This window comes from Anabrus simplex, chromosome 12 (genome assembly GCF_040414725.1).
Source record: "Anabrus simplex isolate iqAnaSimp1 chromosome 12, ASM4041472v1, whole genome shotgun sequence".
Lineage (NCBI taxonomy): Eukaryota > Metazoa > Arthropoda > Insecta > Orthoptera > Tettigoniidae > Anabrus > Anabrus simplex.
In genome coordinates, this window is record NC_090276.1 from 58,583,797 (window position 1) to 58,603,874 (window position 20,078).

Below are 20,078 nucleotides of genomic sequence, written 5' to 3' on the forward strand. Positions count from 1 at the left end.
TATAACTTACATAGGCGTACTGTATATGGAACTCTTAACTTGACCGATAGATAGTACAAGTTTGCAGCGGAAAAAGAAGAAATACTGCAAGGCAGTGCAAGTGACGTCATTGTGAGACACTTGGAATTGCTAGTATCCACACTCGGACCATATTTTCCGCCTCTGGTTGAGAAGCTCTCGTGAATCAGAAATCCCTTCTTTGAAACTGAACATCAACTGCCCTCCCTTAAGGAAGATCAACTAGCCGAAGTATCTTGGCAGAGAGAAAGTGAAAAATACATTGAAATATGATCTGGGTGAAAAATCAGATTGAGTGGCATGTTTAGCTCCAGAAAGTTCCATGAATGTATCACAACTGCACGTCTTGGATCGATTTTTCTGTCCATGACATCCCCTATACCCTCTAAGTTCTAGAAAGGAAATACTGACTTTAATGCCTTTCATGACAACGTACCCGTGTGAGTGTACCTTTTCTGTTCTCACACAAGTATATTTCTTAAAATGTTTTACATTCTCCCGTGAAGGGGGAGGCGGGTCTCCTGGACGGTGACTCCGTCTCTCAGGCCAGGAGATTTGTATCGGCAAAGGATAATGCAAGTGTGTAATGGACTAGTATAACTTAGAAACAATTCTCTAAATTTATGAGTAAATAGTGAAAATATCCAGTTCGATTAGTAGGTATTATTATTATTATTATTATTATTATTATTATTATTATTATTATTATTATTGTCTACGTAGTTATGTACGACAGGTTGTCAGTGCGCATTTTATTTGGTATAAATCATGGTCGTATAATTTATTATTGATGTGTTGTATGATCTATCTTGTGTAACAGAACATGTGAGGTTATGTCACGATACTTCTGCTGTATGTTTATTAAAACGACTTTATTTAATGTAAGAACACGTAATTAATAGTATATAATTTATTATTACCTGTAAATATGATGTATAAATCCCATATAATGTTGTGAAACACAAGGTAAGAGTCTAGAACAACGCACATTTGTCCTCATGTCACTCGAATTTTACAGAATGTTCTATTAATTTGTATATAGGTTATTGGAGACTCGAGACGATAAGAGAAAGCATGTTGTCTCATACTGTTCTGGAAGCCTGGCCAGGCAAGGGATATAAAGGACAGTCTTGGGTTGTTTAGTCGAATTGTTAGTGAGAGTCGTTAGTCGAGTTACGTATGTGGTTTTGCCGTTGAAGTGGGTATGTTGTGTTAGTACAAGTGTTCCGTAGTTGGTTAGCATGCTAATGTGGCAGTCGATTGAGTTCAAGATGGTGGTTCATTTGATGTGCAACTAGTAATGTGTATGTGATTTGTGAATAAAACAGCGTACGGAAATGACAGCATAAGTATGAGCATTTGTGAATACGATAAGGTGGTGGTGATTATTGTTTTAAGAGGAAGTACAACTAGGCAACCATCCTCTATATAACACTAATCAGAAGGAAAAATGGAAGGTATCCGACACTTCGAAAAATGAAGATATCGGCCAAAGGAAGACAAGGGCCACGAAGGGCGTGAAAATGAAAGACTCCCTAGCCCTCGCAAACCTAATAGCGTCGGGGTCGGAAAAGAAGAGTTGACCAAGGAAGGTCGGATAGGATAGTTAAAAGTGAGGAGCCTGGCACAAGTAAGTGGAAGCAATGCCAGGACTCAGCTGAGGGCCCCGTGGTCGATAACCCACACTCCAAAGTTCAGAGCCCCTGGGGCCCCTTTTAGTCGCCTATTACGACAGGCAGGGGATACCGTGGATGTTATTCTACCGCCCCCACCCACAGGGGGATGAATACGATAAGGAGATGTGCGAAGAAGGTGAGGGGGTTGGCGGCCGTGGACTATACTAGGAACTCTCCCGGCATTCGCCTTAGTGCGGGAGAATGGAAAAGCACGGAAAACCATTCTCAGGACAGCCAACGTTGGAGACCAGCCCCTCTCCGTCTCCCGAATACAGAGGCGTAGAACCACTGTAGATTCGCGGCCACTTGAGGACCGAGACCCACTCTGCATCCAAACGAGGTACAGAAACAGAACTAATGTAGAGGCTAATCTTAGAATCGAGTAACTACGCTTGTAAAACTCTTGGTCTTTGGAAAACGGCACCGTTTATCCAACAACCGCAACAAGTGTGTTTTTTTAAAAGTAAGTTTATAGATCCAGTCTGTTGTAATTATTAGCCAAGTGTCACATTGTTGTATAATGTATAAAGTATCTATGTAAATGAAGTTAAATCAAATACAGTAGAGACAATACGCGACACTTCCGGATTTAGCCTTGTTAAAATGGGGGACAATATGCAAGTGGCGCTCCTAGTGGCGTGACCTGTTAATTAGCGCTAAATTCAAATATCAATGGAAATGCATGCACGGAAATAGATAAATAAATTACGTGTAGAAAGAAAGTGTTACTAAGATATTAAATTCAAAGTTGCTAAAGCAATTCTGGGTAAATTAATGAAAAATTATTTAACAGGTTATTATTTAAAGACTGAAATTAGACATATAATCAATATGTGAAATGGACTGCTGTGAAAGGGCTTGATCTTTCATTTATGCATTACTATTTTTAGCTTTGCCTCTTTTTTTCTCATTTAAAAGCAGTGTATCATCACATTAAGGCACTTGTCAACAAAAATATCGGCACATTCCTTACACACATGATTCAATTAATTTATATTTAAGAACTGGACAATTTTCCTTTTAACTTGAAGCCTACTAACAGAGAGAAAATCTATAAATTTAGTCTCAAGAACATTCAAAATTTCCCTATAAGCAATACTTGCCATTACATTACGGTAAAGCAAATTTGCATCATCATATTGTTTCAAGAAAATATGTACATTTCTTATATTACCCATAATTACTTCAGTGTTTGACAACGCATTACGGCATTCCAAATGGGATAACTTTGGAACACAACCAGCCACACACATATGCATATGTATTTTCCTGAATTAAATCAAAACCCACAGATCACACCTACAACACATCGGTATTGAAGGTTAACTGCTGCACTATATAATAAAATAAGATTATATTTTAAACCAGTTAAAATATGGGTCGCGGAGGTCAGAAATTTAGGATGGTGGTGATGGTGGTGATTATTGTTTTAAGAGGAAGTACAACTAGGCAACCATCCTCTATTAAACACTAATCAGACGGAAAAATGGAAGGGGTCCGACACTTCGAAAAATGAAGATATCGGCCAAAGGAAGACAAGGGCCACGAAGGGCGTGAAAATGAAAGACTCCCTAGCCCTCGCAAATCTAATAGCGTCGGGGTCGGAAAAGAACAAGAGTTGACCAAGGGATGTCGGATAGGATAGATGAAAGTGAGGAGCCTGGCACAAGTGGAAGCAATGCCAGGACTCAGCTAAGGGCCCCGTGGTCGCCAACCCACGCTCCAAAGTTCAGAGCCCCTAGGGCCCCTTTTAGTCGCCTCTTACGACAGGCAGGGGATACCGTGGGTGTTATTCTACCGCCCCCATCCACAGGGGGGGACAGAAATCTGCACTTCATAGTTTTTTGCAGCTAAATACAGCATATATCTTTCCACTCATATTCAGAGGAGATATAAAGGAATGACACACACTACTATTTACTTATGTCAGCTTAATCCAAACGCATAAATAACGCCAAAAACTTCACAAGCCGGGCTGAGTGGCTCAGACGGTTAAGGCGCTGGCCTTCTAACCCCAACTTGGCAGGTTCGATCCTGGCTCAGTCCGGTGGTATTTGAAGGTGCTCAAATACGACAGCCCCGTGTCGGTAGATTTACTGGCACGTAAAAGACCTCCTGCGGGACTAAATTCCGGCACCTCGGCGTCTCCGAAGACCTTAAAAAGTAGTTAGTGGGACGTAAAACAAATAACATTATTATTATTAAAACTTCACAAACAAATACACGAACTCTTATGACAGAATCAGTAACTCCAGGTCACTCCGCTAGACCGAGCTCTAATCGCTGTCCCTCGATATCTCGCAGAGTGTCGCGTATTCAACCGTTGCCTACGAGATGTATCTCGTAGGCAACGATTCAACTTACAAATAATGAATATATTAGTCCTAAATTATACGAATAAAATCAAACAGGGTGTCATTACAGAATTCTGTTTTTCGGTTACTGAATTCAGTATTAAGTTCTGTGGCTGAGGGGTTCTTGCACATGCATGCGATATGTTCAAGGGGCATCAGAGACAAAAAGGTTGGTGTATACCATTTTTTTGGATGTATTTTATGTTATCTTGTAATACGTTTGACGCTACCGTACATGTTACGTTTCTGACATGATTAAATAATCAAAGAAAGAAACCGCCATCTCATGCAGACCAGCCCAGCTCCACCACACCTCCTTTTATACATCCTTTAGTGCGTCACAAGTTTCCTGTAAGCTGTACAGAAAAGGGAGACGGCTCAACACATTTCGCCACATATCAAGGTGTATGAGAGGAGTGCGACAGGCTTCGGCAGCCGGCACAATTCCTATCCTCGCTGCAGGATAAGGGCTTCATTCATTCCATCCCTGACACGGTCACTGACTGGATAACAGGTCGTAGGTTTTCATTTTTCAAGGTGTATGGGGATTGCTGCACGTGCCACTGTATTTCTACGCGAAGGTCCCACAATGTAGCAGGTTTTCTGTCATACAAGGTACCCCCCTTGAAGGTCTCACAGAGGTCTTTAAATCCGATGAACGTGGTGGGAACTCTAAGGAACCTGTTCCTACCATCCACTGTCCTTGCAGCTTCTCATCCAGAATCCTCAAACGTCAACCGTTCTTCGGCCATCTTCTTTCAGTGTCATACGTCAGACATAGTGACAGCTGTTGAGAAAACAAACAAAACCCCATGGCCTACCAAACGACCGCTGCTCAGCCCGAATCCCTGCAGATTGTGAGGTGTCATGTGATCAGCACGAAGAATCCTCTCGACCGTTATGCTTGGCTTTCTAGATCGGGACCGCCATCTCACCGCCTGATAGCTCCTCACAGGTAATCAAATAGGCCGAGTGGACCTCGAACCAGCCCTAAGATCCTGAAAACCCTGACCTGGTCGGGAATCGAACATGGGGCCTCCCGGTAAGAAGGCAGGCTCGCTATCCCTACACCGTGGTGCCGACTGTTGAGAAAACACCATACTACTAATTGTAATGATAATTATTAAATTCCACTTCGGCAACAATACACAGATATAATGTGATGAGATGGAACAGGAAAAGAGCCGTCTATGAGCGAACAATAGAATATTTCAAACACACCTACAGAATTTCTAGCGTTAAAGTTGTTGGATTATTAATCGGCACCTGAGGCAACAATGCCAAAATGTTGTGGCAACAATGCCAAAATGTTGTGTGAAACATGTGTGAAATCTGGAGGTACCTCGTAGCATCCTCCTAGATGTATCAATATTTCAGAAAAGAAAACTAGGTACTTGAATAGTAGGAATTCAGATGAAGGAAAGAAGACAGTGTCGAAAGACGATAGGAACAAATTAGGTAACTAAATCGAGGGAATAAAGCACTAGCGGCGATCAGGAGGAAACATAACATTTTGATTCCATTTCAGCAGGCTGAAAGTAGTAATTACAAGAATTATTAAAAAAAAAAAAAAAGCAATTTGTACAAGCCCTGTTGTCTTATCAGCTCATTCTTTCCTGTATTTTCTTTAATTATTAACGGGAATACGCACAAAATATCTTTCGTTGCGGCTAAATAATTTGTATTACGCCACAGCAAGAAGTGGAAACTTTGCTTTTGCGATGAGGAAGGGTAGAAGGCTTTTTGCCAAGGTCACGACACTGAGGTATGATTCACCCGCTTGCCGCGCGCAATTGTCAGTCTGGCAGTCTCGTTAGTGTGTGTTACAGTGCAGTCAAATGCTAAATGATATTAATTGTATAATCACGCCGGACTTCTATTTAATTGCAATACATTTGTAATAATGTTCCTTTGGTGGAAGTTTTATTCTACAGTAATGAATCAAAATCTAAAAAAAAAAAAAAAAAAAAAAAAAAAAAAAACCTATTATTACCGCACTTAAATTGGTAACCGTCAACCTTTACTACTTTGTGGAAATTCGCTCAGAGTGAATGAAAACATTTACCATTTTGTACTTGTAGCGTGCGTGCCTCTTACGCGGAGGCCCCGGGTTCGATTCCCGGCCAGGTCAGGGATTTTTTACCTGGACCTGAGGGCTGGTTCGAGGTCCACTCAGCCTACGTGATCAGAATTGAGGAGTTATCTGACGGTGAGATAGCGGCCCCGGTTTAGAAAGCCAAGAATAACGGCCAAGAGGATTCGTCGTGCTGACCACACGACACCTCGTAATCTGCAGGCCTTCCGGCTGAGCAGCGGTCGCTTGGTAGGCCAAGGCCCTTCAAGGGCTGTAGTTGCATGGGGTTTGTTTTTGTTTGTTTTATGTGTATACCCCCACACCCCGTCCGCTATACTCCACAAACGCAGGTCCTTTGAGTTGTCTGCACATCCCCCACCACTTCTAATTTCACCCCCTGTGGATGGGGGACGCAGACGAAGAATACACCTACGGTATCCCCTGCCTCTCATAAGAGGAAACTAAAAGGGGCGACCAAGGGATGATAACATTACAACCATGAGTATACTTGAGATTAGTACCATTATGTGTGGAGTAGCATGGGTTGTCGTTACTTGCGACTAGTACCACCTTGCGAGGAAAACCATGTCTACGTTACATAGGAGCAGTACCCCTGTGTTCAGAATGGATCTGCGTTACCTATGAGTAGTACCACTTTATGAGAAACACCACGGGTCTATGTTGTCTGTGATTAGTGCCAGTGAGACACACCACGGGTTTGGCTGGCGCCCGTGATCTTTACCATGGGTCTGCATTGCCTGTGGGCGGTTTCATAATGTATGATACACAGTGCGTCTGCATTACCTGCGATTAGGTCCGACTCTTTGGCTGAATGGTCAGCGTACTGGCCTTCGGTTCAGATGGTCCCGGGTTCGATTCCCGGCCGGGTCGGGGATTTTAACCTTCATTGGTTAATTCCAATGGCCCGGGGGCCCCAACATCCCTGCAACTCACACACCACACTTAACACTATCCTCCACCACAACAACACGCAGTTACCTACATATGGCAGATGCCGCCCACCCTCATCGGAGGGTCTGCCTTACAAGGGCTGCACTCGGCTAGAAAAAGCCACACGAAATTATTATTACTACCTGCGATTAGTACCATTATCAGGGGCCGGTGACCTGGATTTCGGACCCCTTCAGATAATGAATATCATCCCAGTAATTAAAGCATTATGAATTGGATCCACTGATGGTTTTTGTTTCACGATTGTTTTTTCATCATCATTTCTTTTAGATTCTGTTCAGTGGATAAATTTCGAAGTTTTATATCTCGTTTCGTTCACCTCGTACCATTAAGGGTCGATGACCTAGCTATAGCCCCTTTTACACAACAACAACAACAACAACAACAATCATCATCATCATCACTTCTAATTCTCAATCACCGCTACTGGAGTGAACTAAATGATAAAAAGAAGAGGCTATTGGCAGTTCCGACAACTTGACAGAGCATTGAGAGACGTAAATAGGAACAAGGCAACTGAAACTTGATGACAAACCCTCAGGATTAATGGCTGGCGTGGGGGAAACAGGAACCGCACGAGCTATACCTTTTCATTTGTGAGATTTATGAGACTAAGTGCTTCTTAAACGTAGTGACGTGGCCAACAAAACTATATATATATATTTAAAAATAGACTTAAAAAGTGTAGAAACTGACATCGACAATTCTGGAATGACTTTCACCGTTTGATTTTCCTCACTGACGATAGTGTTATTAATTTGATCATAAATACACAGCTGACTTGTCACTCACATCTATCAGCACTAATTGAGCCTTTGTAGTTGTCATCTTATAACGTTACAAACTTAATCATTGTCTACGCGATAAGATAACATCAGTATAATCCTTCAAAATGGGTCAACGCCTGTAATAAGAAAGAATGAGAAAGCGTTTCCTTCACAATGATGCAAGAACATGAATAAACAGAGCTCTGAAATTCAAAAGAAGAGAATTCCAGGTATTTCCGAGATTTCTGAAGCAACGTACCATCATTTTTAAGTTTGACGGAGGATTTGAGATCTGATTTCCTTGCTGATGCAACGCGATTTCCTTCGAACCTCCGATGCAAGCTCACCGCTGCGCACCCCTAACCGAACGGCCAACTCGCCCGGTATTATTATTATTATTATTATTATTATTTCCAGTTAATGCTGAACGCAATGGACAGTTTTCGAGAAGTATAGGATGAATAAAATAAATTTGAGGTAGAGGCTTTGCAAAAAGACAATGGAAAAGTTATGGAATTTTATTTAGCCATACCCACAGTTATGTTTTACGTTTATCTATAGTTGGGCCCACGAGAGTTGAAGTCTGAGATTTGAGTAGTGAAAGCAGTAACTATGAAGTACGCTGCGTTGTCGTAGTTACCTCAATCTGCAACATATCACCCTTTCATACAGGCTGAATATTTAATCAAATATCTAGGCTTATTGCAATTCAATAAATTTTGACCCGTTCCTGAGCTCGCGCCAATAATTCCAGCGTTTAAGACAGAACACGTCATTGCCCATAAATATGAGATTTTAAAACCGACAATAACCTCAACAAATGCACGTGTTAAATAGATAATAGAACTGTACAGCTAGCCACTGATTAACTTACAAAAAAAAAAAAAAAACTAACAACGAAAATACTATTCAGGAAACAAACATAAACTAGCAACAACTAACATAGCTAACACGCTCCGAATAATATCACAAAAGCGACTGAGAGCAAGCCAACCCACGTGACGATAGCTTCCTTAAATGTAGCATCTCTGTTTCGTTGCCATAGAAACAGACCAGCGTTAGTCAACTTTTTCTCGCCGGTGGCGCTAAACGTCAGACTCAAACTCTCGTGGGCCCAACAATAGAGACGGGTGAAAGTGCTTGCGCCTGTGGAAGTTGGCAGTCCTGCACAAAAGGCATCCAGTTTTAAAATAAGTAATAGTCGAAGCTTAGGACAACGCATGTACTTCCTTCATTCCCCCAACAACAATAAGTGCTAAGCTGCTATTAACGATCCACAATAAAATCACCTTATGTTTTTTCAAAGTTTCGTGCACTAGTCATCAGATTCCCCGGGTAAAGCAGGGTATTATGATAATTTAAAAAACATAATTTATTCCGTTGTCATTGATGCCTTTGCTGGCGAAACATAGTGTATGGTATGGGCTAGAGCAATTTTGTTACTTTCATTGATCTATTTGTCTCATCCTTGGCTTTGACAACATGAAAGTGACTGAGGTATGAGTGATGTTAGTATGCAGCAAGTCCCTGCTATGAATGGTGTGAAGGTTTTGTGGTTGGTGCATGTATTTCAGTGGGCTTGGCAGACTGATATGTAATAGTAATTTCTGGCTCGGTGAGGAAAGCAATGGGAAACTGACAGCCAATGGTGGAGTTGTTCGTTCTGAAGACTGAAAATACATACACACATACAGGGGCCAGACTGCAGGGCTGAGTGGCTCAGACGGTTGAGGCGCTGGTCTTCTGACCCCAGCTTGGCAGGTTCGATCCTGACTCGGTCCGGTGGCATTTGAAGGTGCTCAAATATGTCAGCCTCGGGTCGGTCGATTTACTGGCATGTAAAATAACTCCTGCGGAACAACATTCCGGCACCTCGGCGTCTCCAAAAACCGTCAAGAAGTAGTTAGTGGGACGTAAAAGCAGAACATTATTATGATCTAGACTAAGAAAACTGCAGGGCCCATGAACGATCCCTGTGGCACACTATATGGCACAGGAAAAACATCGGACTTCTATTTTAATTATATCATTTACTGAAATAACTCCTCATCGATGTTAAGAGTGTGTCAGAAATGTGTATCAATTAAATTTTAGAAACCGTGTTTCTTATCGGACTTTCAACCATGTTTAGACATGTAATTTATTGGTTCCCTTTTACACGATGGTCGACCAAGTTTATTGAATAGTTTTCCTTTAAAATTTAAAGTACTGAAATATTTTAAATAATGTAACGAATTCCCAAGTCCCTGAAAACTACGGATTCATATGTGTAAAGAATGAAGTAAGAATTGGATTATCACAGCTTGTTTTGAAACCGTTAGCGTGTATCATCACATTTCCTGCTGAAGTTTCATCTTTGACCACATCCCTTAGTTTTCCTTTTCACGTAGTGTACGTGTTTCCGTATTTCTCATTATACAGATAAGGCATTGATTGATTCCTTGTTTCACGTTTGGCCTGTTTATTATGGTTTTAAGTATATAATCATTTTTCAACACAATGTTCTTTTTTAACATGACAGTTATTGATACTTCACACTGTACATGGTTTGTTGAGCAAGGCTTCCAATCAATGAGAAACTATTGCGTAGGTTAGACTGAATGTTACTATATACCGTCGGCTTTGTTTCAGAGTGGGGAGGAGGGGTACGACACGACAGGTTCTGGGAAATGCCAACCGCGCCATAGTTACGTCAGCCAACTCGACAACGAATAGCGAGGCACGCCTCTTCTCTCAACCAATAGCAACGCGACTTTGTGGAGGGTGTGTAGCGGGCTCGGCCGCTTACCTCAGTCCCCCTTTCCCCGCACCGCTCTTCTGTCCTCATTCACTTATTGAGACACTGCCGACAGACAGGGCACATTTCGTGAGCAGACGTGCAACGAGAAGGTGGTGTAACGGTGACTTTATCAGTATTATTGAATCGATAGTGTGGATAGTGTTTATTTATTGTCGAACAGTGTCATAACAAGATGGGTATGAGGAATAACTACATCAACAATAAGGTTAGTGTTTGCTTTCTGTTCTTGCTTATGTATGCTAAGCTTGCTGGTATGGTATTGATTTCCGCGCTCTTTTGAGGTCTAAATCAATCTATATTGTCGGCTGCGTAGAAACTCAGTATAATTATGCAGAAATTGACCTCTTCACCTATTTTTTGTACCTACGTGCAGTTTGTCTTGATTGCTCCTCTGTTGATGCTGAAAATAGTTTTGCATGCATTGGAATGTACATTGGTATAGTCTGATCGCTAAAGAAAAATGAGGTTTGCTGATTCAGGCGGAAACATTCCCTTGGAGGGATTTCGTACGTCAAGTAGCTGTTTAATGGCTTTCAAATTAAAAGTAATATTAAAGAATTCTTGGGGTGAAAGTTTCTTGTGGAGATCACTGTAAGTACCTAGGTGTTCATATAAGGAAAGATCTTCATTGGGGTAATCACATAAACGGTGGCCCAGATCTCTGCACATCGTTATGATGGTATTTAGGGATGTAAAGGGGAGGGCATATAAGTCTCTGGCACAGGTATATATGTCTGTGGTCTTTGGTAAAACCCCAACTAGAGTGTGTAGGACCCTCACCAGGATCACTTGATTCGTGAACTGGGAAAAATACAAAGAAAAGCAGCTCGATTTTTTCTGGGTGATTTCCGACAGAAGAGTAGCGTTACGAAAATGTTGCGAAATTTGGCCTGGGAAGACTTAGGAGAAAGGAGACGAGCTGTTCGACTAAGTGGTATGTTCCGAGCTGTCAGTGGAGAGATGGCGTGGATTGATATTAGACCTAGTAGACGAATAAGTTTGAGCGGTATCTTTAAAAGTAGGAAAGATCACAATGTGAAGATAAAGTCGGAATTCGAGAAGACAAATTTGGGCAAATATTCGTTTATAGGAAGAGGAGTTAGGGTCTGGAATAATTTACCAAGGGAGATGTTCAACAAATTTCCAACTGCTTTGCAGTTATTTAAGAAAAGACTACTGTGGGTAAAAAGCAGATACAGAATCTGCCTGGGCGACTGCCCTAAATGCAGATCAGCGGGAAACGCTCTATGAAGAAGATTAAAGACTTGTGGAACTGACTGAAATAATCCAGCAATTCTATTCTAGGGACTAACAGAACGAAAATGAGGGAGGTTAGGGTAGTTTATTCTGGACTGTCGTGAATCAGGTTGTCGTTTCTCTGCATTAGTTTCCATGGTCATGTAATATCAGTTTATAATTTGCTGATGTATTGGCTCGATTTCCTAAGGCTAAACGTTTACTGAGTTTACTGGTAACAGATACAGTAGTTGTTTACTTCATTGTCGTCAGTTGATGCCAAGAATTAATTACCAGGGTTAGTCATATTCGTCTTCTTGTCAAATGAAATGTCCCTGTGCTGCTCGGGTTCTACTTGAAACTAGAAGTGGAGGCTGTAATCTGATCACAATACCATAAGTCACGCCAAATTTCAGCAGCTCTTTTAAAATGAAATACCGTAAATACATTTAATGGTACATTTAGAAGCTCTTTTCAGTGCATAATTCTGCTACTCGGGGCTTCTCTAACGGGCATCCGTAACACCAAAAGTAGATTCGAGAGCTATTTATATACCATGCCTGCCTTACCTGTCGGCAAAGTACAAAATACCCTCGATCGATGGATTGTCAGAAGCGAGGCACCATCCTTGGTCAGACATCAACCTTACTTCAAAATTTCAAAGTTCCAATCTGAGAAATAGAAAAAATAATAGTAATACAGATTCTGAGGGAATCTGTACAAATCATAAATTTCCATCTGTACCTAAGACCTTGAATAATCTTCCTCCCCAGAAAGAGAAGACAATGACAGAATTTACAGTTATAAATTTCCACTTTTTGATGTTGGTAAATTCTGTTTAAATTGTAAAGTGATTGTATTCCGGATACGAATGGCAACACTTGTTGGAGGACGGACGATTTATTTCTTTAATAAATCTATATTTCTATTGCTTTATGTAATTTTATGTGAATGATTTTGAAGTTGCTGCTACTACTAAATGTTTTCATTCCACCCCTGAAGGCGGAGATTTATATCGGTGAAGGAGATGTGCGGTGAAGGTGAGAACGTTGGCGGCCGTGGCCTATACTAGGAACTGTCCCAACATTCACCTTATAGTGCAGGAGAATGGAAAACCACAGAAAATAGCCGACAGCGCGAACCAGCTCCTCTGAATACAAAGGCGTAGAGCCTGCTCGACTAATCTGAGTGCAGAGCTGTCGGACCCGAGACCTGCTCTGTATCCGCAGACGGAAGTTGCTTCTCGAATCCTAGGAGCAGGAACAGGAAAACATGTTCTCTATTCTTTAAAGAAAAAGAAGAATGTTGTCGCGGCAAATATCCGAGTGAAATGTGCAATACATACACATGTTTGAATGAATATTCTGAAATATCCTTGATGAAGTACAGTATACACTTATGAACCGTACGAAGGAAATAAGATATTCAAACTGTTAATAATTGTATTCGTTTGTAACAGTGATATACTTTTTGAAAGGCAGAAGTAGGTGTTTATTTTTTATTTCAAGTCCTATTTAATTTTTATTTTACTTGACATGTTTTGACCACATGTCAATAAGCAGTTAAGGAAGTAAAGCATGGGGGGGAGGGTCATCAAAACGAATGGCTATACGAGATCCTCGCACGTGACATTTGATAGTTTGCCTTGATGTGGTTTGCACCCAGTGATTTACTGTAAATAATACGATAAATGTTACATTTCAGAGTTTTCTCCACACGGAAGTTAGAAGCCGATTACATTTTACCAATAAACCTGGATGAAATCGATGCCACAATGAGTTGCTGCATTTGACCGAGCTAGAGGAGGGTCTACACGAAAGTAGGCCCTTATCTCCTGTATAATGTTTCTTTTAAATCCCACTGACTCTGAGAGGCACTTCTTGGTGTGAAATGGGAAATCGCGTAAAACCATCTTCGTGGCTGTGAACTTGAACGCACGGTCTCCTCAGTGCAAGCTACACCTCGAACCGCGTAGCCAGCTCGCTCGGCGAAAACGGTATGGACTTCGTTCACCTATTTATGAATATCATCCTGTAACACGGTCCATTACATAAATATATTACGTGTTTGTCCTTGACATCTTTTCTTTTTTTTTTTTTTTTTTCTGAACCCTCACTGTGATGTCAATGTACAACGAAACGCACGGGTTCCAATGGCATACCTACTCTTTAAAAAAAATTGCTCAGTTTCCTCCAAAACCCGGCAGCATCATGGTTTGGGGAAAGCACGGCACTATTATGTAGCCACTGCGCTGGAACACTTTCACTACGACAGCGCGCTAGCGTCAATATCTGATGCAAGAATGAGGTCTTGCTTGAAATACCCACCAAAACAGTTCTTGCGAGAATGGCATTCATGTGTAATAGAGTATACAATTTATTTTTGATTCAAACAAAGTTGCTCAAATACATTGTTTACTTCAAGAATGTTTTTGTTTTGCTAATGTTTTGTGTTCTTTTAATGCATTCGGTGTACATCGATTAGTTTATTATTTTAACCTCCATCTTCTGACGCCAGTGGAAAGTTACCCGATGTACTTGTCTATATTCATTACTAAATACCTCCACGTAAACAAACTTACACCGCTTCTTGCCATAAGTGAAACATTACATAGTAGCCAGAACAATCACCACTAACCTGTCCCCCTGTGCGTTGTAAGAGGCGACTAAAAAGGGCCCCACGGGCTCTGAACTTTGGAGCGTGGGTTGGCGACCACGGGGCCCTCAGCTCAGTCCTGGCATCGCTTCCACTTACTTCTGCCAGGCTCTTCACTTTCATCTATCCTGTCCGACCTCCCTTGGTCAACTCTTGTTCTTTACCGACCCCGACGCTATTAGGTTTCCAAGGCCTAGGGAGTCTCATTTCCACGCCCTTCGTGGCCGTTGTCTTCCTTTGGCCGGTACCTTCATTTTTCGAAATGTCGGACCCCTTCCATGTTTTCTCTCTGATTGCCCAGTTGTAATTCCTCTTAAAACAATAATCACCACCACCACTAATCTGCATTAGGGCTGACGCTCATGTGGCAGATTCCCCGTCAGTTGTGCATCTAGTCTTTCCTTTCAGATTTATTATTATTATTATTATTATTATTATTAACAACAAATACATCGCAATTGGGAAACATCCCGGTGGCAATGATGATAAAGTAAAGTTAAAACATAATTACCCAACAGCAACAACAACAAGCAATTTGATGGAAAGAAAATCCTACGAGAAATACTACTAGTTTAACATTCTAATTCTAGTATCATCATGTACAAAATACAGTATTTAGTAGTTTCAAAGAGTTAGAGCCGATCTGCCATTCGTAGGAATGCGCTAAAGAATGCGAGCTCAAAGCCTTCAAGGTGGCGCTGCTTCATGGACAAGTAAATTGGAAATTTGCCTCTGGAGAAAACGCACGTTTTTTGTTGCTAATGCTAATATGGTTTAGTAACAAGTTCTCTCTCTCTCTCTCTCTCTCTCGAAAGTGACGGCGTGCAACTTCCCTGACGTGCTATGCAACGTATCTAAAGTTAGATAAGTTGTTTATCCTGTAACATTTTACAGAAATTTTGTAATAATCAGAATTTGCTTCTAAATATATGGATATGCTTGTTTCGGAATCAACATTGAAGATAAAAATTAATAATAATAATAATAATAATAATAATAATAATAATAATAATGTTATTCGCTTTAAGTCCCACTAACTACTTTTACGGTTTTCGGAGACGCCGAGGTGCAGAAATTTTATCCCGCAGGAGTTCTTTTACGTGCCAGTAAATCTACCGACACAAGGCTGACGTATTTGAGCCCGCCCCTTCAAATACCACCGGACTGAGCCAGGATCGAACCTGCGAAATTGGGTCAGAAGGCCAGCGCCTCAACCGTCTGAGCCACTGAGCCAGCAAGATACAAATTATTCGTTTTGATTAGTAAGATACTAAATTGTCTGTATTATTTTGATAAACTTTGTCTCGTAGTCAACCATTCAATTAAAAAAGATCGGGCCACTTTGCTGTCAGCTTGCATACCCTGCTGTCGGCAGCCCTGAACATGGTTTTCCATGGTTTCCCAATTTCACACAGGTAAATGCTGAGACTGTACCTCAATTAAGGCCACGGTCGCTTCTTATCCCATCGTCGCCTTAAGACCTGTCTGTGAGGTTGCGACGTAAAGCAAATTAAGAAAGAAAATTATAGGGAATAATAAAAGCCCTTTAGGGAATTGGGAGAGACCTGGATTATAATTTTAATGTGGGTGACCACTCGTTTCACTGCCGCGTCTCGTGTGGACTGGCGAAGGCAGAGAGGATTTCTGTGGAATCCTATTTTGATTTGCTTTTCACCCAGTGGTCAAACTCTGATGTTAACACGCCACCGGTTGTTGTTGCTGTTCAACAGTTTTCATTCCTCGCCCTGAGGGGGTGAGGCGGGCCACCTAAAGGGTTACGCTCTTTCTCTGGCCAGGAGGTGTGTGGATAGAGGGAGATGGCTGTGGGAGGTATGAGTGTTTGTGGATTTCGTTTTATTTATTTCGGGTTTTTTCCTTGTGGAGGGGTTTTACATTGGTTTTTCATACAGATTTATTACGATGTATTATTTACAAACATAGAAACATAGTTTTTTTTCATATGGAAGAGGCTTGATGTCTATTTTACTTCCTTGTTGGTTTGACGTATTTTTAAATATTACGCATTTGTTGTTATATAAATTTATTTACTGTTTTATACTTACATTTATACAAATTAATTTTTCTGTATAAAGAGCATGGTGTTAAACATTTTTCTTCTTATTTATCACAACTGTGACATGCAATTAGTGATTGTTGAAAATGGCTGGAGAAGAAGCTGCCTTGTACCAGTACGTATATGCACATACACACATGTATACATCTCTGCTGTTGAGTAGGTTGTGTTGATTTTCTTGAGAAGATTCTAATTTGGTAATGTGAGCGAGTGGTGTTGATGAGGGTGGTTGTAGTATGGTGCAGTTTTGGTTTAGGTGGTAGGGGTGTGAATGAGGATAGTCAGTGGTACGGGAATGAAAGGATGAAGGAGTGTTGCTCTGTTATTGGGAAGGGTTCACCCCGATATAGCCTTAACTTGGGGGCGTTCAATCTGCGGGCTCGGAGAGGGTGCGGAAGTAATGGATTGGGGAGGGGATACTAAGTGGAGATTTCAGCGAGTTCTGGCAAGGGCGCCGGGTTTTTTAAATTAGTTTGGGTTCTCTAAGTGCTAGTGCCTTCGTGATTTAGGTCACGTAACTGTTAGCTTGCTCGGTCAAGTGTTGGGAATGTAGTGTATTTATATCTTACCGAGCCGATAAATTGCTTCAGTCATCGGAGACTAGATCCTCAGAGAACACCACGAAAGGTTACAAGAGGAAACCTCACAAATGCACGGCATCACCAAAATGAGTCAGCTGTGCGCTTGGCCGTTTGAGTGCACTGATTGTAAAGGGGTGGAGAGCTATGCGGGGAGCGTGCCGTATGCGTGCCTGTCAGAGAACAATGACGCATACAACAGTAGCTTCACAGTCACAGCTGAGACAGCACATCATGTTTTAGTTTGAAAGATGGAGTGTTGCATGGATAATTTAGGGAATAGTGAGTAACGAGTATACGTTTATGCAGAAGGAAGCAAACGATGGTATTTAATATTTTAATTAAACGTATGGCAGAAACCGAAAATCCTTGTTTTGTGCAGGAGTGAACGACCTCAGTTAGCAAACTAAAACCCTATGAACAAATGTTTCAGAAAAAAAAAAAAAAAGACTATTTTCCCACAAGACTAACTTTTCCTGGCCAAGAAAACAAAAACAAAATCCTCGCTTACTGAAATTTTAAATGCGCGATTTAATTATTTAAATTTACTTATTCTAATTTTCATATTTAAAAATTATTGGCGATTGTTTACAGAAAATAATGATATTATTGGAATCATCGCTCTTTTATGAAGCTAGTAGAATAATTTGTTTCGTAACAGGTGGTGGAGGTGTTTGTTTATGGAGGAAGTAAGAGGGAAAATTGGAAGAAGTCCGACACTTCGAAAAATGAAGGTATCGGCCAAAGGAAGACGAGGGCCACGAAGGGCGTGCAAATAAGACTCCCTAGGCCTCGAGTGCTCTAATACCGTCGGGGTCGGAAAAGAACAAGAGTTGACCAATGGAGGTTGGATAGGATAGATGAAAGTGAGGAGCCTGGCGCAAGTGAGTCGAAGCAATGCCAGGACTCATCCAGGGCCTCATGGTCGCCAACCCGCGCTCCCAAGTTTAGAGCCGCTGGGGTCCCCCTTTTAGTCGCCTCTTACGACAGGCAGGGGATCCCGCGGATGTTATTTGACCACATCCACTCACGGGGCGGACGATTAGTAACAATGTTACTGATATCATGACTTAGAACACACTGCCTCACGCTCGGACTACCGTAGTGTGTTCAGTCGGGTATTACTGTCCAGTGCCGCTTAGGGAGGTAAATATTTTACGCTGAGATGGTATGCGGGAGGAGTAGGATGTGGAAGCGCATAGCTAGCTGCCGGTATCGGTTCTAGGACATTTCGTACCACTTGAAAGAGTGAGACGTTTTGCGAAGTACAAACGATATCGTAATGAATGTCTTCATTTTGTACAGGCTATCCATTGTCCACTGTTGGCGCAGAAGTTTCCGCACGGTGTGACCACTACTGGTTAACCTTCCGTCGGGCGCAACTGAACGTACTCGTACATGTGTTAATTCTTTCTCGTATTCTTCATTCGCGGGGACCTGGTTACTTCCACCTTTCAGTAGTTTTCTGTTTCCGCGTGATCTTCAAGCCCATATTGGAGAGTTCGTCAGAATATTTTATTTAACTTACTTGATACTGAAATAAGCCGGCCCCGTGGTGTAGGGGTAGCGCGCATGCCTCTTACCCGGAGGCCCCGGGTTCGATTCCAGGCCAAGTCAGGGATTTTTACCTGGACCTGAGGGCTGGTTCGAGGTTCACTCAACCTACGTGATTAGAATTGAGGAGCTATCTGACGGTGAGATAGTGGCCCCGGTCTCTAAAGCCAAGAATAACGGCCGAGAGGATTCGTCGTGCTGACCACACGACACCTCGCAATCTGCAGGCCTTCGGGCTGAGCAGCGGTCGCTTGGTAGGGCTGTAGTGCCATGGGGTTTGGTTTGGTTTGGATACCGATAATGCAGTAGTTTGTAATAATTCACTATAATACTAGTATTATTCATCTTTATGGTCGTCAGGCACATTGCGCCCGAACGCAATGTATATTTCTGTTGTATTGTTTTGTTTCAGGATTTATACTTCAAAAATCGATTTTCTTCTGATAATAGTTACGTAAACATGACTGATAAGTATAGTTTAAAAGACACTTATTAAAATAACACAGAAGTTTTCTTCAGCAAATGTTGTAAATTATTTTTGTTTCTGATTTCTACAGTGAGCCTGTTAAGCTTATTACGCCCGCTGGCCTGGAAATGGATTTCCAATTCGATATCATGTGGTACGGATTGTCCTGGTGGAAATATCTAGGGATTGCGGGAAAACCATTCGCAGGTAGATAACGACTTAGGCGGTACGAAATGTCCGACAACCGCCGGTATCTGTACTTGGCAAGATTAGGAATGAAGTAGCCATTGCTTTCCTCCCAGCTGGAGTGTGCCAATGCTGCAGCACCATTGATCTTGCTGCGAGTAACAACTTCCCAGACCCTGACCCTGGTTGTGTTGTCATGTCATCACCCACCCATACCTCAGCGGCCTGCATGTTATCACTGCCTTAAATAGGACGAACAGCTGTGAGAGCTACCGTGAAACTTGCCTTGCCATGGCTTCAACGAGATAACATGCCCAGGAAATCAAACAAATCCTATTGTGCTACAGCGCTGCTAGATCTTGGCCTACCAAACGACTATTGCTCACCCCGAATACCTGCAGGTTACGTTGTGACGTGATTAGCCTGACGAATCCTTCCGTCCGTTAATCTTAGCTTTCTAGACTGCGGCAGCTGTCTGCCCCTTCAGATATTTCCTCAGTTATTCTTATGGTGTCGATGGGATATGAAAGGGCTAGGAGTGGGAAGGAGGCGACCGTGGCTTTATTAACAGTCACAGCCTGGTGTGAAAATGAGGAAACGACAGTAAACCGCTCAAATCGATTTTGATTTCGCTAATCCATTTCATTGTATCTGTTTTAGCTTTACTC

At 41.8% G+C, this 20,078-nt stretch overlaps 1 protein-coding gene across 5 annotated transcripts in view; it reads left to right on the top strand.

Annotated features, from left to right (window-relative positions):
• The window catches only part of Hex-A (Hexokinase A), a 433,593-nt gene that overhangs the window by 361,911 nt on the left and 51,604 nt on the right, over positions 1–20,078 (top strand). Inside the window, exon 1 of one of the 5 annotated variants that reach the window (XM_067156504.2) lies at positions 10,708–10,866. The exons of the other annotated variants lie outside the window; for them this stretch is intronic. Coding sequence (XP_067012605.2) covers positions 10,834–10,866 — 33 coding nt within the window. The 5' untranslated portion in view covers positions 10,708–10,833. Of the gene's footprint in view, positions 1–10,707; positions 10,867–20,078 lie in introns of those variants that run through there. 5 annotated transcript variants of the gene reach the window in all.